General features: G+C 46.2%; 1 protein-coding gene across 2 annotated transcripts in view; it reads left to right on the forward strand.

The window, feature by feature from the left end:
• The first annotated feature begins 2642 nt into the window (after window positions 1–2642).
• Window positions 2643–15270, forward strand: part of LOC149358505 (EF-hand domain-containing protein 1-like) — a 32343-nt gene continuing 19715 nt past the window's right edge. For both annotated transcript variants that reach the window (XM_089570584.1, XM_089570585.1), the window contains exons 1-2: window positions 2643–3366; window positions 11343–11627. In XM_089570584.1, the coding sequence (XP_089426710.1) occupies window positions 3307–3366; window positions 11343–11627 (345 nt within the window). In that variant the 5' untranslated portion in view covers window positions 2643–3306. The remainder of the gene's footprint in view (window positions 3367–11342; window positions 11628–15270) is intronic.

The following is a 15270-nucleotide window of genomic DNA, read 5'->3' on the forward strand; positions in this document are numbered from 1 at the left end:
GATATTCTCGCCATTGAAGATGGAGCGGCCGCAGCTAGCACGTTAATTGAAGTCGCCGAGAAAATCCACTTAATTCACAGCATAAAACTGGCATTCTCGGTGCACTGCGCTTAAACCGAGAGTGTCAACCCTGTCCCCCTTTCTTAAATGGAAAGTAACCTCCCTAATTTCAAGCTTGTCTAATGACTCTCGTCCTCTGCACGAGGGAGGTGCGGGGTTCGATCCTGTCATGCCGGGAAACCCGCCCGGATTCCAGTTCTGCCGGCCGCTAACTTTCTCCTACGAGCGTCCCTTTTGACAAGCCCTGGTGCTGCGCCGCAAGGCACGCGCCCTAACGCTCCCTGACAAGCCACGATGCTGCGCCGTACGGCAGCGGAGTCCTAAGGAGAAGCATCTACAAGCAACATGCCTGGACCTGTCGCAAGAGGCCAGACAGCGAGGCGCCGGATTCCTTCTCCCCCGGACGCCACCGCGCGCGGCAAAATTTGAAGCGGTTGGCCCGCGCGGTCGCTGGTTGGTCCTTTCGGACTGCCGTCGAGTGCTGCCTTTGGATTGGCCAGTTCTGAGGGGCCACCGTTCCTCAGGTTGTATAAGCCCCACCGCTGCAGCTTGGGAAGAGAGTGACCGAGTGACCGACCCACCGTGAGTCGAGTGCAGCTCACGAGTGGAGTCGGATGGTGTGACGTGCTGGTGTCTCGCTGATCGTCGCTGTGCGAGAACAGTCGCGCTGTGTAGCTCTCGGCCCCCGTGCCGATGTTGAACTATATTATGCCCTGTACATAATGTATAAAGCATTTTCTTAGTCACACCGACGCCTGACTCGGAGTCTTCGCTACCGCTAAGAGAGCTGGCAACGCTCAGTCACGAAACGGGTGGCGAGCGCAACGGGACCACCTCTATGGCACAACAATCCCCAGTGTCGCTGGGCACCCACAGGTGATACAATGAGTACAAGCTTTCACCTGGCCTGGTGCTCTGCTTATTTATGACTGAATGCTTGGGAAATGGATAGTAGAAGACTTGAGTAGAAGAATAAACCCTGTGTCATGGCGCTCTTTGGCCACAGATGTTCTTGAGTTGTAAATATTCATCGTCATCATCGCTATTATAATCACCCTTGTCCTCTGTTCTTAGAAGTTGTTGTTTAACTATTGGATGCTCTCATCAGAAGAGCTGCTTCTACAAACGCCCGCATTCCTAAAGCTAAAACACACGCTCTTCGTGCTTAAACAAAGAACCCCAGATGGTCGAAATTTCCGGAGCCCTTCACTACGGCGTCTCTCATAGCCTCAGTCGCTTTGGGACGTTAAACCCCATAAACCAAACCAACCAAATAAATGTGTTTTGGCAATTTTATTATTCGACAAATCAACCAAAATTTAGGCTGAAATACGGCGTTTAGTAATAAATACAACATACAGCCCTCTTTGTGGATCTGTCCTTGACAATAGCGTATTGGTGAGAAAAATGAATTCAGAACTATACCAGTGAAAGAGCCCATATACGTACAAGACACCCGAGCAGGTCATATGCGTGCTACTGGGGGAGTTGATTCATACAGCTAGAGATGGACACCCAGCGAGAAGAAAAAAATAATGACACGCAAACAGTTCACGCTTCAGGGGCGACTGAAACCAATGACGCAAGAAGATCGGGGTCAAAATGTCCCGCCATGCGCGTCCGCGTCACGAACTTGGTGGCGTGTCATGTGGCCACTGCCAAAGACGAAGTCGAATCACCCAGGGGTTCCTTTTCGCAACATACAAGCTACGATCGACGCGTGCCACATAAAAAAGAGAGCCAGACACAGAACTCGAGCGTTACAGCGACATCTTAAACTGACAAGTCTGCCCTTGTTACACCTTCTCCATCTATCAGTGCCCAGAGACGGTGCACGAAAACATGATGACTACAATTGGCACTGAAAGGAAACTCTGATCGTCCAGAGCCTAGCACTCCCCTTCATTTCCGAAGCCCCGACGACAATGACTTCACTGAGTCGCGCACATATAGGTCATCGCGCAACGTCCAACCGCGCGCGGTCACGACAGTGCGTGTTCCGAGGTGCTTCTGCGTTGAGCCGCCAAAAAAAGGGGAACGTTCTAACTTCCTTCTCCCATTCTCCCATTTCTCCCTCTTACCCTGGCTCTGGCTTGACACGCCGCAATGACACACGAAGCCACGTGGACTTTGTGGGTGAAGAAAATACGACAAATGGGGTAAGAATCTTTCTAGTCGATGGAAAGGGGTGTGAGTAAGGGAGGCGGGGATGCACCATAACATCCAGGAAAACGTAGTTGTTCTGATACAGAGGAGGGAAGGTACAAGTAGAAATAAAGGGTTGGGAAGAATGAAGAAAAGAAAGAAAAGGGGAAAGGGGCAGTAAGAGAGAGACAGGAGAAAAGAAGATGCGCCTCTCGCAAGGCGGGGAGGGTTTCGGGAATGACACGGCACGGAAAAGCATCTGCACACATACACACGCACTGACAAGTAGAGCACACGGGGTAAAGCACGCACGCAGCCAGAGAGGAGCCGAGTCGTCATGGCTACGACGCGTCCAGGCTGGGCCAAACATACGAGCCACAGCGCGCTGCCAAAAAAACGTCCCCCGGCCACTCGCTCCTCCCGCGCCACCGCGGGAAACAAGGTTGCCGCACCACGCGCGCGCTCGCTGGTCGGAAACACTGCGCCGTGCCGGGTGCAGGTCACGTGCCCGTGTGTGGTGAAGCCGCCTCCACCGCATGCGGCATCGACTTTGAGAACGAGTGGGGCTGGCCGGCAGCTAGCGTGTCGTCGATGTGCGTATTTGTCCGAAGTTGTGCGGGGATAGTTAAGAGAAGACGCGACATGATCGACGTACGAAAAGCGGTGCAGTTGCTCCGGGAGTCGTCAGTGTTTCGGGTCTCTTATCTTCCCTAAAGTTAATTGCTGTCATTCAACACGTCGTTCTTAATGTTAGAGTGGTCGACGTAACTGTGTAACTCTTATCGGTTACTAAAAACCTTTTCAGGGTGCCAAGGCACTCATTGAAAGAAAAGAGCAATGACGAGGGAAGAAAGAGCACCATGTCCCTCGCTTAAGCCCCTCTCAGCCGAGTGAAGCTTTCCAGGGCACCCCCGACAATTGTGAATATCTGCGAGTCTGCTGTTCTAGGGCCTTCCAGTGTTCTTTGACAACATCTGTTGATCTGAAGGTGACGTCCGCTTGATCCGAAGTAGACGTCATTCTGCAAGAGTTTGGCACAGTTGTGCCCATCATATGCTGCGGCAGCTCGACTGAAGTGCGAACTGTACCGTCAGCACGAATATGGAGGCAAGACTCACGGACAGGCTACCTATGCTGCCGGGCTACTCCTTGCCGGTAGTGGTAAGTACCAGCGTCTTTTTACTTCAAGAGCGCGTGGTTTCGATTACACACCAGAATATCAACCTAGTTGGATTAGCATTACTGCGCATTTCAAGTCGCTAGTGTCTACTAATCTGGCGCGAAACGCTGCACGTTTTGACTTTCTTTTCTAGCATTAATTTCTTGACAATTTCGTACAGCGTCAATTTCGTGCGAATACCAACGCGCGTAGCGAAGGCAACCTTAAGAGAACCTTCCCATTGCTCCGTGAAAGCGCACTTTTTTGTAAGACAGCAATGTTCAGTTGTGGAGCCAATTCAATGACTATGCGGCAGCGCCGTTTCATCGTTGAAGCGACGAATACAGTCTGTCGTTACAAGGCAGCATAAACACTTAATTGACAACGAGAGATTCCACGAGCACTTATGTTTCACAGAAGAGTTATACAAAAACACTGTCACCTCTGAGGGATGCCTCTAACACCGAAATAAGCAAGGCCGGAAAAGGAATTTAGTTGCTGCAATACTGGTGGAAAATTAGGTACGCGAGTACATCAACTATACCTTTGCTAGACGTTAATGTCAGGCTGCTTTTGCTTGACGTAAAAGTTGGTAGAGCTTCGGACGCGAAATTCAGAGGCCGTGGGTTCAGATCATACTGGCGTTGTATAGTTGTTTTTTTTTCTTCTGCTTTCTATTGGATTACCTTTGCAATAATTACCCTATAATTGTGCCATTGATGAAAACCACAAATTTAAAAAAAAATGTCCTATGCCCCTTGGTATACATAGCAAACAAGGGAAGGGAAAAGAGGGGATAGTCATCCCAAACATGAAGCAAGCCAATTCTCACCCGAACCGAGGGGCATAGGGCATGTTTTTCTTTTAATTTACGGTGTTCATCAATGGGAGATTATTAGGGTAATTATTAAAAATAATTGCAAAATGACACACGCATATACATATATATATATATATATATATATATATATATATATAGTAGTTGCAGGAAGTCTTGTCGTTCAATGGGCCAGGAAGACTTGTAGAAGAAGGGGTCACAACCTTGCAATTATCTTAATTTAATACCGACAGTTTCGGACGGAGGACCGTCCTTCCTCAGGGTATACCCTGAGGAAGGACGGTCCTCCGTCCGAAACTGTCGGTATTAAATTAAGATAATTGCAAGGTTGTGACCCCTTCTTCTATATATATATATATATATATATATATATATACACCATTGACAATGCTATGCCAGAAAAAGCGCGCATCTAATTCAAATAGCTTATTTTTAGAAATTGCAGAAATTCTTAGGTGAAACACCCTGTATATATATATATATATATATATATATATATATATATATATATATATATATATATACAGGGTGTTTCACCTAAGACTTTCTGCAATTTTTAAAAATAAGCTATTTGAATTAGATGCGCGCTTTTTCTGGCATAGCATTGTCAGTGGTGTAGTACATCATAATGCAGCTAAGACGTGCTAACTAGCAGGCTTGTTAACCAATATTTAATAGTTAACTTTTAAACTATTATCGTTGGGCTCCTTAATTATTGAGAGGCATGTAGCCCGTCGTAAGTAATGTCCATATCCGTTTTTAGAATTTCGAGAACGCGATTATCCTCGGCGCTGTGGCCCAACAAATTTTGGCTATTTTGACGAGTTACGTGCACTGGAGAGGTTGCTTTGCCTGCAAGCTTCTCAAACCGCATGTATTTTGGCGCGATGTAGGCGAAATTTGTTGGGCCACAGCGCCTAGGATAATCTCGTTCTCGAAATTCTAAAAACGGATATGGACATTACTTACGGTGGGCTGCATGCCTCTCAATAATTAAGGAGCCCAACAGTAATAGTTAGAATAGAAGAAATTTCTTTATTTTGCTTGAGCAAAAAAGGTGACGGAAGAAAAAGCTGCTTAGTTGCAGCTTGACAAAGCTCCCGCCACCCAGACAGCAAGCACTTGCACAGCACATAGTTTTACAAAATTGATAAAACAGTCCTCTGAAAAGAGCAGTCAATTGTGAATTGTCACATGCAGAACAATAAACAAAATAGACACTTGAAACAAGATTAAAAGAAAAAAAGGAATCCGTGGTACAGGTTAAACAAAAATTTTATAAATTCCCTTGTGCGACATTTGCAGAATGTCTATTTGTTTTTCGTCCAGTTCATTGAGCGCATGCGGTATGGCGTGTTTTAGTCGTTGTTTTCCGTACATTGTACGGGAAAATGGAATGAGCCATGGTGACTGATAGCGAAATGAATAGGTATTTGTTGGTTTTTGTAGTCTAGCTAAGGTCAGAAATGTCTCAGATTTTCCTTGTAGTGCATTCTTGTACTTACTTAACAGGTTATAAGAGTACATATCTTCCACTTTTAGAATGCGATGTTTGAGAAAAAGGGGTCCTGTGTGTTCTAAAAATGATGTGTTTTCAATAATGCGGATGACCCGTTTTTGTATTAAGGCAAGTTTATTGATGTTTGACTTGGTGGTATTTCCCCAAAGCAGTATACAGTAGCGGAGTTGTGAATAGTTTAAAAGTTAACTATTAAATATTGGTTAACAAGCCTGCTAGTTAGCACGTCTTAGCTGCATTATGATGTACTACACCACTGACAATGCTATGCCAGAAAAAGCGCGCATCTAATTCAAATAGCTTATTTTTGAAAATTGCAGAAAGTCTTAGGTGAAACACCCTGTATATACAGACGCTTCATTTAGGTAAACATATATTGCGAGTCGATGTTTCGGACAGAGCCCGTCTTTTATAATGATAATATGATATATAATGATAATAATATGATAATATAATGATATAATATACATAATGATCAGCTGCATAAAACTTTTTAGCGCAGTCTTCATTTAGCCGTGCAGTTACATTTATCAACTGTTTACTCCTACGCAAGAACGCTCATGTACGAGGTTATTTTTTTTTTGTTGCCATTTATAAGCATTCTCTGTCCTCATGACAGCAGCGTATATCAGGACGCCAGTGGAGCCATTATCATGAGCTACCAAGGGAAGTTCTCCTTGCCGTCTAGATTCGAGAGTCGTGTCGACTTTAAGCAACCAAGAAAGAAAACACTATCTCGCGGCCTCTGTATGTACACAAGACGCCGTTCGGGGCCGGGCAAGTACACTATGGCCAGCCGAGTTTAAAAATAAGCGCGAAACGCGCCAGATGTCGCTCAATACAGGCTCTCGGGACGATTCACGTCCGTCTACAAACATTTGGCGTTTTGTCACACCGACGGACACGGCATTTTGCTACTCAAATTTTAATTTCATATAAGAAAGTTTCGCCGCCGTAAATGTCTACTGGTACCTTCTTCGGGTGTCACCACTGTTGTCTGGTCCCGAGATCTCGTTACTGACACTGCAGTTTCTTCTTCAGGCTTTTGGCTTTGTACTCTTGATTCGTTAATTGTTCCTAAGCAAGATGAAACACAGGGGACGAAGTTTTTATTAATTATTAATTAATTAATCAACGACACAAGGAATATTTTCTCAGCGCCATCAGAAAGCCAAAGGTAAGTGTTTCACAGACAGGCAGCCACTCCTATTAGAGTGTTTTTGAAAGCTCCAGCAGGTCACCCAGGCGGTCCACATGCTCGGCCTGCGCTTCTTGGTCGAATAAAATTATTTTATTACTACTACTACTGCAGCTACCATAACAATCGCGTCAAAGCCAGGTATAGTTTTTTCCGAGAAGTTATTCTTATTCCTTTATTATAAAAAAAACAAACAAATTATTCGGTGTATGGTGTTCATGAAATAATGTTTTCCACATTAATCATTTTCTTTCTATTTAAACCTAATTTCGTGTTTGCCAGAAAAGTGCATGATTCCTTGAATTGTGCTTTTCTCTTTTGATATCCGACGTTCAACCTACTGAACTTAGTGAAAACAAGACATCAGTATCATGAATACGAGAACAGCATCTTTTTCGCTTCTCTGCTTCTCACCCTAGCTCACGAGTTACAGTGGCTGGTCTTTACTACAGGGCCCCAAAACTACAGCGGTAATGCGAACCTGGGCATTCTTTATACAAATCTTCAACCATCGAATTATATCGGGGAGTGTAGGCTCAAGTTTAATACCATTTATTTATTTATTTGTTTGTCTGATTGTTCGTTACCTGCATCGCCTGTTTCAGGCATTACAGCAGGGTGGACATCTTCGCAACAAAAATCACATCGAAATCACATGCGCAAAACGTGGTAAAAAGCATCATTTGCTAGTACTGAAACAACATTTGATGGCAAAGCATTCCAGTCTCTAATCGTACGTGTAAAAGAAAAAAGAATAACACAAGACGTCACTTCTAAAAGAATGTTCCGATCAGAGAGTGGTCAGGCCTTTTCGATACGTAAGATGGAGGTTCTATGAATTGATCTCTACTTATTCCGGTTTTACTGTAGTACATATTATGAAAAAATTTTGACCTCAAATCCTTCCTGCACTCCTTCAGCTCCAGCCATTTTAGTTTGCTTTTAATTTCTCGCACACTAAAATTTCTTCTCCAATTTTCGTGAACAAACCTCACTGCGCTGTTTTGGATCTTCTCAAGTACATCATTCTTTTTTAGTCATGAAATGGGCAGCCAGTGGGATTCGAACCAAACTTGAGAACGAGCTCTCCCGCAGTCTGCCAAATCTTGCAAAATCCCGCAAGTCATCGCCTGACAATGTTTCGTCACAAGACTTCAGTTGAAGCTCCTGCAGTGTGGCAAAGCCTCGAGGTTCTCTAACCCACCATTTCTCGCCAATAATAGTCAATTAGATAAGGAAAAAACGTATCTAATGTTAATAGTCCTGGATCAAGCATACAAAGTTTTGATTGCCATAGCGCAGTGCGGTGGGCTGAGCTTTGGGAAGTTAAACCTCACGTACCATCCCTACCATAGTAAAACTATGTAATATAAAACTATGTAAAATATGTCAGTCCTGTCTTTTGTGTGCCTTCCGTGTCCTCGTTTCTTGCGCCTTTACCAGTTTTTTTTTCTTTCACCATACCACAGCATACGATGCCATGCCATATCATACAATACGATGGCATGCCGTGTCATACTACACCCTAACGTATCCCCATCATACCATACTGTACCGCAACATACGATACGATACCATGCCATGTCGTGCCATGTCATGCCATGCCATGCCATGCCATGCAATACCATGCCATGCCGTGCCATACCACACCCTACCGTATCCCATCAAACATACCATACCGTACCGTACCGTACCATATCATACGATACCATGTCATGCCATGCCATGCAGTACAATAACCTACCGTACTCCACCATACTTTACCGTACCGTATCATGCGATGTCATGCCATGTCGTGCCATGCCATGCCATAGCATACAAACCATGCCGTGCCATACCATAGGCTACCATACACCACCACACCGTACCGTACCAAACCAGACTACACCATATCACACCACTGCTCTCGGAAGACAAATGGTTGCATTGCGAATCAGACGATGTATGTCGATAGAGGAAGAAAATAACACGACACACGAGTCACCGCAATAAAAACGCGATCATAGAAATGAACATAGAATGAATACCGGCTATAGATAGCAACCGTTTGTGCACGTCTAATCATTTTATGATATGTTTTACCGCCAACAACGGAATAAATCGCGTTTTATTTATTTTTTCTTTTACTATATGTCCTCCTAACCACACTTCCAAGTGCAAGGTATCACGGGGTGGCTAAATTCGCGGTACCTCTGCGCATGAGTCTCTATGCGAACCGGGATTTTGAAATCACGGCCGCTCCGTTTCTCATTGCCGTGTCCGAAGCACCGTTCGGCGAGTATTGAAGTGTGCAGCCAGGCGCAAAAGCGCGAGGCAGCGGCTGCAACCTTAAGACGCACCAAGGAATCTTAAAATAGCGTGGGACGTCAAGGAGTCCCCGTACCTCGAGCGAGCGGCCCGCGCGCAATCTTTGCGAAGCTGGCATCACTGCTCGAAATCGATGCGTCCCAATTTGGAGCGGCGCCCAGACGAATCTCGGCTCGGACAACACGCGCGCGCGTTATCTCGCTCGCGCCGGCGCCGAACACGACGCCGGTGCTGCGTTTATTCCGGCCTCTCCCGATTATTAAGGGACGACGCACCCCAGCGAAGCGTGCCTGGTTTCCCTCTTTCCCCGACACGGGGCTTACGTTGCCTCCCTTCGGCGTGTGCGGCGCCTTCGATCCCAGAGTGACCCACTTGTCTGCTCAGCTGAGGAAAGGCGTCCGGGTCACGGGGACTGTTCGGGTGTGCGCTGGGTGCTTATTGCTTAATGAGCACTGCGAGATCGGGGTCGCCGCCTGCGACAACGCGCGCTCTATGCATGCTTCTATCGTAAGCGATAATATGCTACAGCGGGCAAGTCAAATCAAAACCAGGAAAAAGACAGAAGAGAATGCCCATAGAGGGTGGATTAATGACAAAAGATGAGAAATTAAATTGCAGTATTAGCAGAAAACGCCTCGAATTATGTAGGCGAACTGGAAACATCCAATAACCGGCGCTGGAGCCTTTCCTCGTTTTCTTTCGTGATAATAAAACTGCCCCTTCAGTGAGTCGTCGCGCCTTGCTACTGCAATCGCAGCACACTTTTATGGTGACATGACGAGCTCCCGCTTGCTTAAGAGCACCTCAATAGAGCCTAGTATTGCCCCCTGCACTCGTGCGCACAGAATACCATTGTTGCGGCCTGCGCGCCACACACAGATGTCATCCGTATACAAGGGGACCTTGATAAGGAGCGGCATGCATTTTTTTCAGACCAGTGAGGAATGGTAGTCACTTAGTTGTGCATGCTGCCACCAGTACCAACTGAACGAATCGCCTAGTGTGTGACATTATCAAAAGCTTTTTTGACACCGATTGACACTGCTATGGATACGAACCACTCTGGTTTGTTGCGTTTGACGTTTGCAAGAGTAATGTCGTTGTCAATGTTGCTGGAGAGATAACGTTAGAAGAGTTTAGTTTGTGGGGGTTTAACGCCCCAAAGCGACTCAGGATGTTAGAGACGCCGTAGTGAAGGGCTCCAGAAATTTCGACCACCTGGGGTTCTTTAGCGTGCACTGACATCGCACAGCACACGGGCCTCTAGTATTTCACCTCCATCGAAATGCGACCGCCGCGGCCGGTATTGAACCCGGGCCTTTAGGTCAGCAGCCGAGCGCCATAATCATTGAGCCACCAAGCGGCCTAACGTTAGAAGAATATTAATATTCCGGTTCGTAAGGTCCAAACCAGACGTGAATGAATCATCTTCATGAGCTTCGCGACGCAACCTATAAGTGCAGAGGGACGATAGGTGCGGATGTCTGTAAGTGGGTTCCAGGCTTGAGGCCAGATACAACCCTAGCACATTTCCAGCCGACCTCCTAAAAGCTGTTGTAGATGGCGAGCATCGAACGCTGCCAGCACTGCCTGTAGCTCCAGCATGACGAAATATTTGTCGACAATGATAGTGTTGAGAGATTAAACAAAGCTTTGTGCCAGAATTGGTCTACGCTGCTTCGAGAGAAAAAATACAGCGATATAGACGCACTCGAAATGACGTAACTGAACTGGCTGAGCTCCGGGGCTACGTACTTGTGTCCATACCTACGAATAACCAGGCGTTGCCTGTCCATGATAGAGAGAGGGTAAGCAGTTGGTTACTTGACAATCACAAAGTGAACAAGTGAGGGGAAAGCCTCAGGGTGCTTGCCAGCTTCTCAACAAGATGTCTTGTCTTCGTCTGGGCAAAGCGTTCATTATTGGCGGGGTTTAGATAGGACCATCACGCCGAGGCCTTCCTCCTCGGAGTGAAGATCCTATTCGGAGTGAAGATGCTGCTTAAACCCCGCAATTATAAACGCTTTGTCCAAACGAAGACAAGACATCTTGTTGAAACGCTGACATTACCTGGTAATTCTTCCTGCGCCCTTCCTTTTATTTCTTTCTTCCGCAGAAGGACCGCTACCCTCTGTGCCACACGTTCGACTACCGGAGCGGCCAGCCCATGGCCCGATCTCTGCCGACGTCCGTCTCTCCGCTACACCGAGCGCAGCAACCGGCGCAACCTCACGACACATGGCAGTCGAGACCTCCATCCGAGGTCCACAATGGCGTCGCGGTGGGGAGCGGGCACACGTCGGAGGGATCCCACAGCACCGAAGAGGACCCGTACAGACACCGGCGAAGGAGGCCCACCAAGGACAACTTCCTCCCGAACTTCGCCGTCAATGACAAGAAGGTGGGCGCAACCAGTTTTCAATCCTTGACCGGAACGCATATAGTACAGGCATTTTCGTAATGCTGGGTCAGCCACTGCACTAACTTTAATCTGTTTGCAAGAGGTCTTTCGAAGCAATTCAGTCAGTCTGAGTGGTCCCGCTTGCTCTGTGTAAACATGTAAAGAGCTTTAATTGCTAAATTTTCATCGTCATCACCATCACGACGATCTAGCCAAACGTACTAACGCGTAGACATGAAAATGAAGCTTTAATGGGAGAATTATTAAAAATCTCAGTCGGGAAAACATTCCTATCTCTGGCTAATCCACATTAGGGTAGAGGGGAAAGATGAATGACGAAAATAGGGAGAGATCGGAGGTGTCAAGTAATGGCCGCATTATACAACAGGCTGCGCAAGCGGTATCCAAGACATGTTGCACAAGTGCACACATTCATCAAGAACACCTGCGCACATCGCGCAAAGCCTTCATAAATGGTTCGAAGACGGGCGTCCAGGCTGCGACCTCACACGCGATGTTCAAAGAATTAAGAGAATGTGAATGCACCGCAGCCTTACGTACGCCACATTTTCTGTGGTGCATAAAAATAAAAAATAAGGACACATAGTCACGATGAACACAAACTCGATAAAATTGGGGCATTACACACCCAAAGCGCGAAAATCTATATTAATAAACTGATTTCAACGAAGAGCCTGACTACGGCTCCATGAGGTTGCAAATTAAGCCTTCACGTTTTCAATGATCACATGCACTGCGTGTGCGAAGTACTCCTTAGAAATTCCAACTCCCACTTTCATGGAGGCATTAAGATCTTGAAAAAATGAAAAAGCCTTTCTGGCTTCCAAGGACGCGCATGACAGGCTTTTTACCATGTGCAGGAAGGTGTTCCGACAAGATCAAGCAGGGCTCGCGCGTTATGATACCGTATCGCTCACATAATACTTGATTAAAAGCGCGAAAACTGCAAAATTAAGCAACAAGATCCGGAGTGCTCAACGGGTTTGTAGAAAAAGATTGTTGCCGTGCTTCTATACCTAGCTGATATTTCAGAATATTTTAAAACGAGCTGACGCTCATGTGCTGTTTTTAGCTCGCATTAAATTGCATTGTTTGCACCATCACAGAAAAGGGGGGGGGGGGGGGGTATTTAATAAGGCTACATGGTTAAACATTAGGACAAGTATGTTGCTTTGGTCTATCCTGTCCGATTCATATTCGACATAAACGCGTTGGCCAGACAAGGCGATCTCTGAACGACTGGATTCGTGAGCACAGTTACAGTGTGCATTCCGCTTCATCCGGTCATATTGGCAGAAGGCAGGTAGTCTAAAAGCTTTCATGAAAACGTCATGGATGGACAAAAATCAGGTGTACGCGCTAAGAGAAAATGAGGACAATGTCATTGCCAAAATGGATGAGGTTTGGTTTTGTTTGGTTTTGTGGGGTTTAACGTCCCAAAGCGACTAAGGCTATGAGAGACGCCGTAGTGAAGGGCTCCGGAAATTTCGACCACCTGGGGTTCTTTAACGTGCACTGACATCGCACAGCACACGGGCCTCTAGAATTTCTCCTCCAAAGAAATTCTAGCCGCCGCGGCCGGGATCGAACCCGCGTCTTTTGGGCCAGCAGCCGAGCACCATAGCCACTGAGCCACCGCAGCGGCCTACCCCCAAAATGGATGAGATAGTTAAACTGGTAGAAAAATGCTGTACGGATATATACAGTAGCCTAAATAATTATGACGCTAATGAAAAAGGCAGTGGTGCGGTGAAACTGAACATCCCGCCCGTAACGAAAGGGGACGTAATGGAAACGTTACAATACAATTCAAATAGAAAAGTGGCGGGTGGTGTTCAAGTAAGCGCAGATCTGTTGAAGGACGGTGGGGACATTGTTCTGGTAAAACATGCCACCCTGTATAGAGTGTACGCAATGCATCGTCACCTCGAGCGCACCGGTATCTTGGATTAATGCTTAAACTATCTTAATTGGTTTTGGTTTATGGGGTTTAACGTCCCAAAGCGACTAAGGCTATGAGAGAAGCCGTAGTGGAGGGCTCCTGGAATTTCGACCACCTGGGGCTCTGTAACGTCCACTGACATCGCACAGTACGCGGGCCTCTAGAATTTCTCCTCCAAAGAAATTCTAGCCGCCGCGGCCGGGATCGAACCCGCGTCTTTTGGGTCAGCAGCCGAGCACCATAACCGCTGAGCCACCGCGGCGGCTAAACTATCTTAATGCGTAAGGAAGGGGATGTGAAGACCTGAAAAAAAAAAAAACCTATCATTTTATTGTTCACTGCTTTCAAGGTATTCACTAAGGTAATCACTAATAAAATTAGAGCAGCCTTTAGCTTCAGCTAACCAAACGATCAGGCTGGCTCTTCGACATGTTAATCGACAACAGACCATATTAGCATCATCAGTCAGGTGACAGAGAAATGCGCAGGGTATAACCAACCCCTATTTATATTCTTCATAAACAATAAGGAAGCATTTGACTCAGTAGAAGCCACAGCAGTCATGTAGGCATTGCGTAGCCACGACGTAGACTAGGCATATGCAAAGATACTGAAAAACATCTGCAGCAACTACACAGTGACCAACGTCCTGCCCAAAAAAAGTTATAGAACAGTAATCAGGAGGGGTGCCAGACAGGGAGAAACGATCTCTCCACTGTTATTCACCGCGTGTCCACAGGAGCTATTCAGAGAACTGATTGGGAAGAGTTGGGAATAAGAGTTATTAATGGAGAATACCTTAAGAATCTTTGATTTGCTGATGACATTGCCTCGTTAACTATCACCGCGGGACGAACTGCAAGGCATGATCGAGGACCAAGGCAGAACGGTGGTTCTAATAATTAATATGAAGAAAACTGAAGTAATGTTCAACAGTCTCGGTAGAGACCAACGGTTTACGAAAGGCAGCAAAGCATCGTCGTTGGTAAGGGAATGCACATTGTTTGGACAGGTAGTGACCGTAGATTAGGGCCATGAGAGTGAAATAACTAGGACAATCAGAATTCCGTGGTGTGCATTCGGCGGGGATCCGAAGGTCAGGAATAGCAGGTTACAGTATCCATGAAGCGGAAAATATACAACCGTTGTATCTTGCCACTACTCCCCTATGGGGCGGAAACTTGGACGTAACCGGAAAGAACTCAGCAGGGAGCTATGCAGAAAAGAAAGTGACAGGTGTAACGTTAAGAGACGAGAGAAGACCGGAGTAAGGAGGGAACTGAAGCAAATTAATGACATCGTAGTTGAAATCAAGAAGTAATGGGCATGGACATGGCATGTAATGCGAGGGCACGATAACCGATGATCTCGTACGCTACCGTAGAGGACACCAAAAGAAGCCAAGAGTAGCAGGGGCGACAGAATCAAGCAGAAAAGTGAAATTACGAAGTTCGCGGGATAAGGTGCCCGCAGATCTTACAGGTCATGACCAATTAGAGGAATACGGGCGATAATAGTAATAATAATATTAGCTTTTATTATCGTTTTGTCAAATACAACTTCGGGTCTGCCAAAGACAGAAGTTAGCTTGACTTGCAGCGCCTGGCAGAAAGGTGGACAACAGAGGGATAACAAAAGCAGTCGTGGATACACAAAAATGAATAATATTACAAAAAATAT

Source organism: Amblyomma mixtum, chromosome 2 (genome assembly GCF_055824585.1).
Source record: "Amblyomma mixtum isolate Tamu chromosome 2, ASM5582458v1, whole genome shotgun sequence".
Lineage (NCBI taxonomy): Eukaryota > Metazoa > Arthropoda > Arachnida > Ixodida > Ixodidae > Amblyomma > Amblyomma mixtum.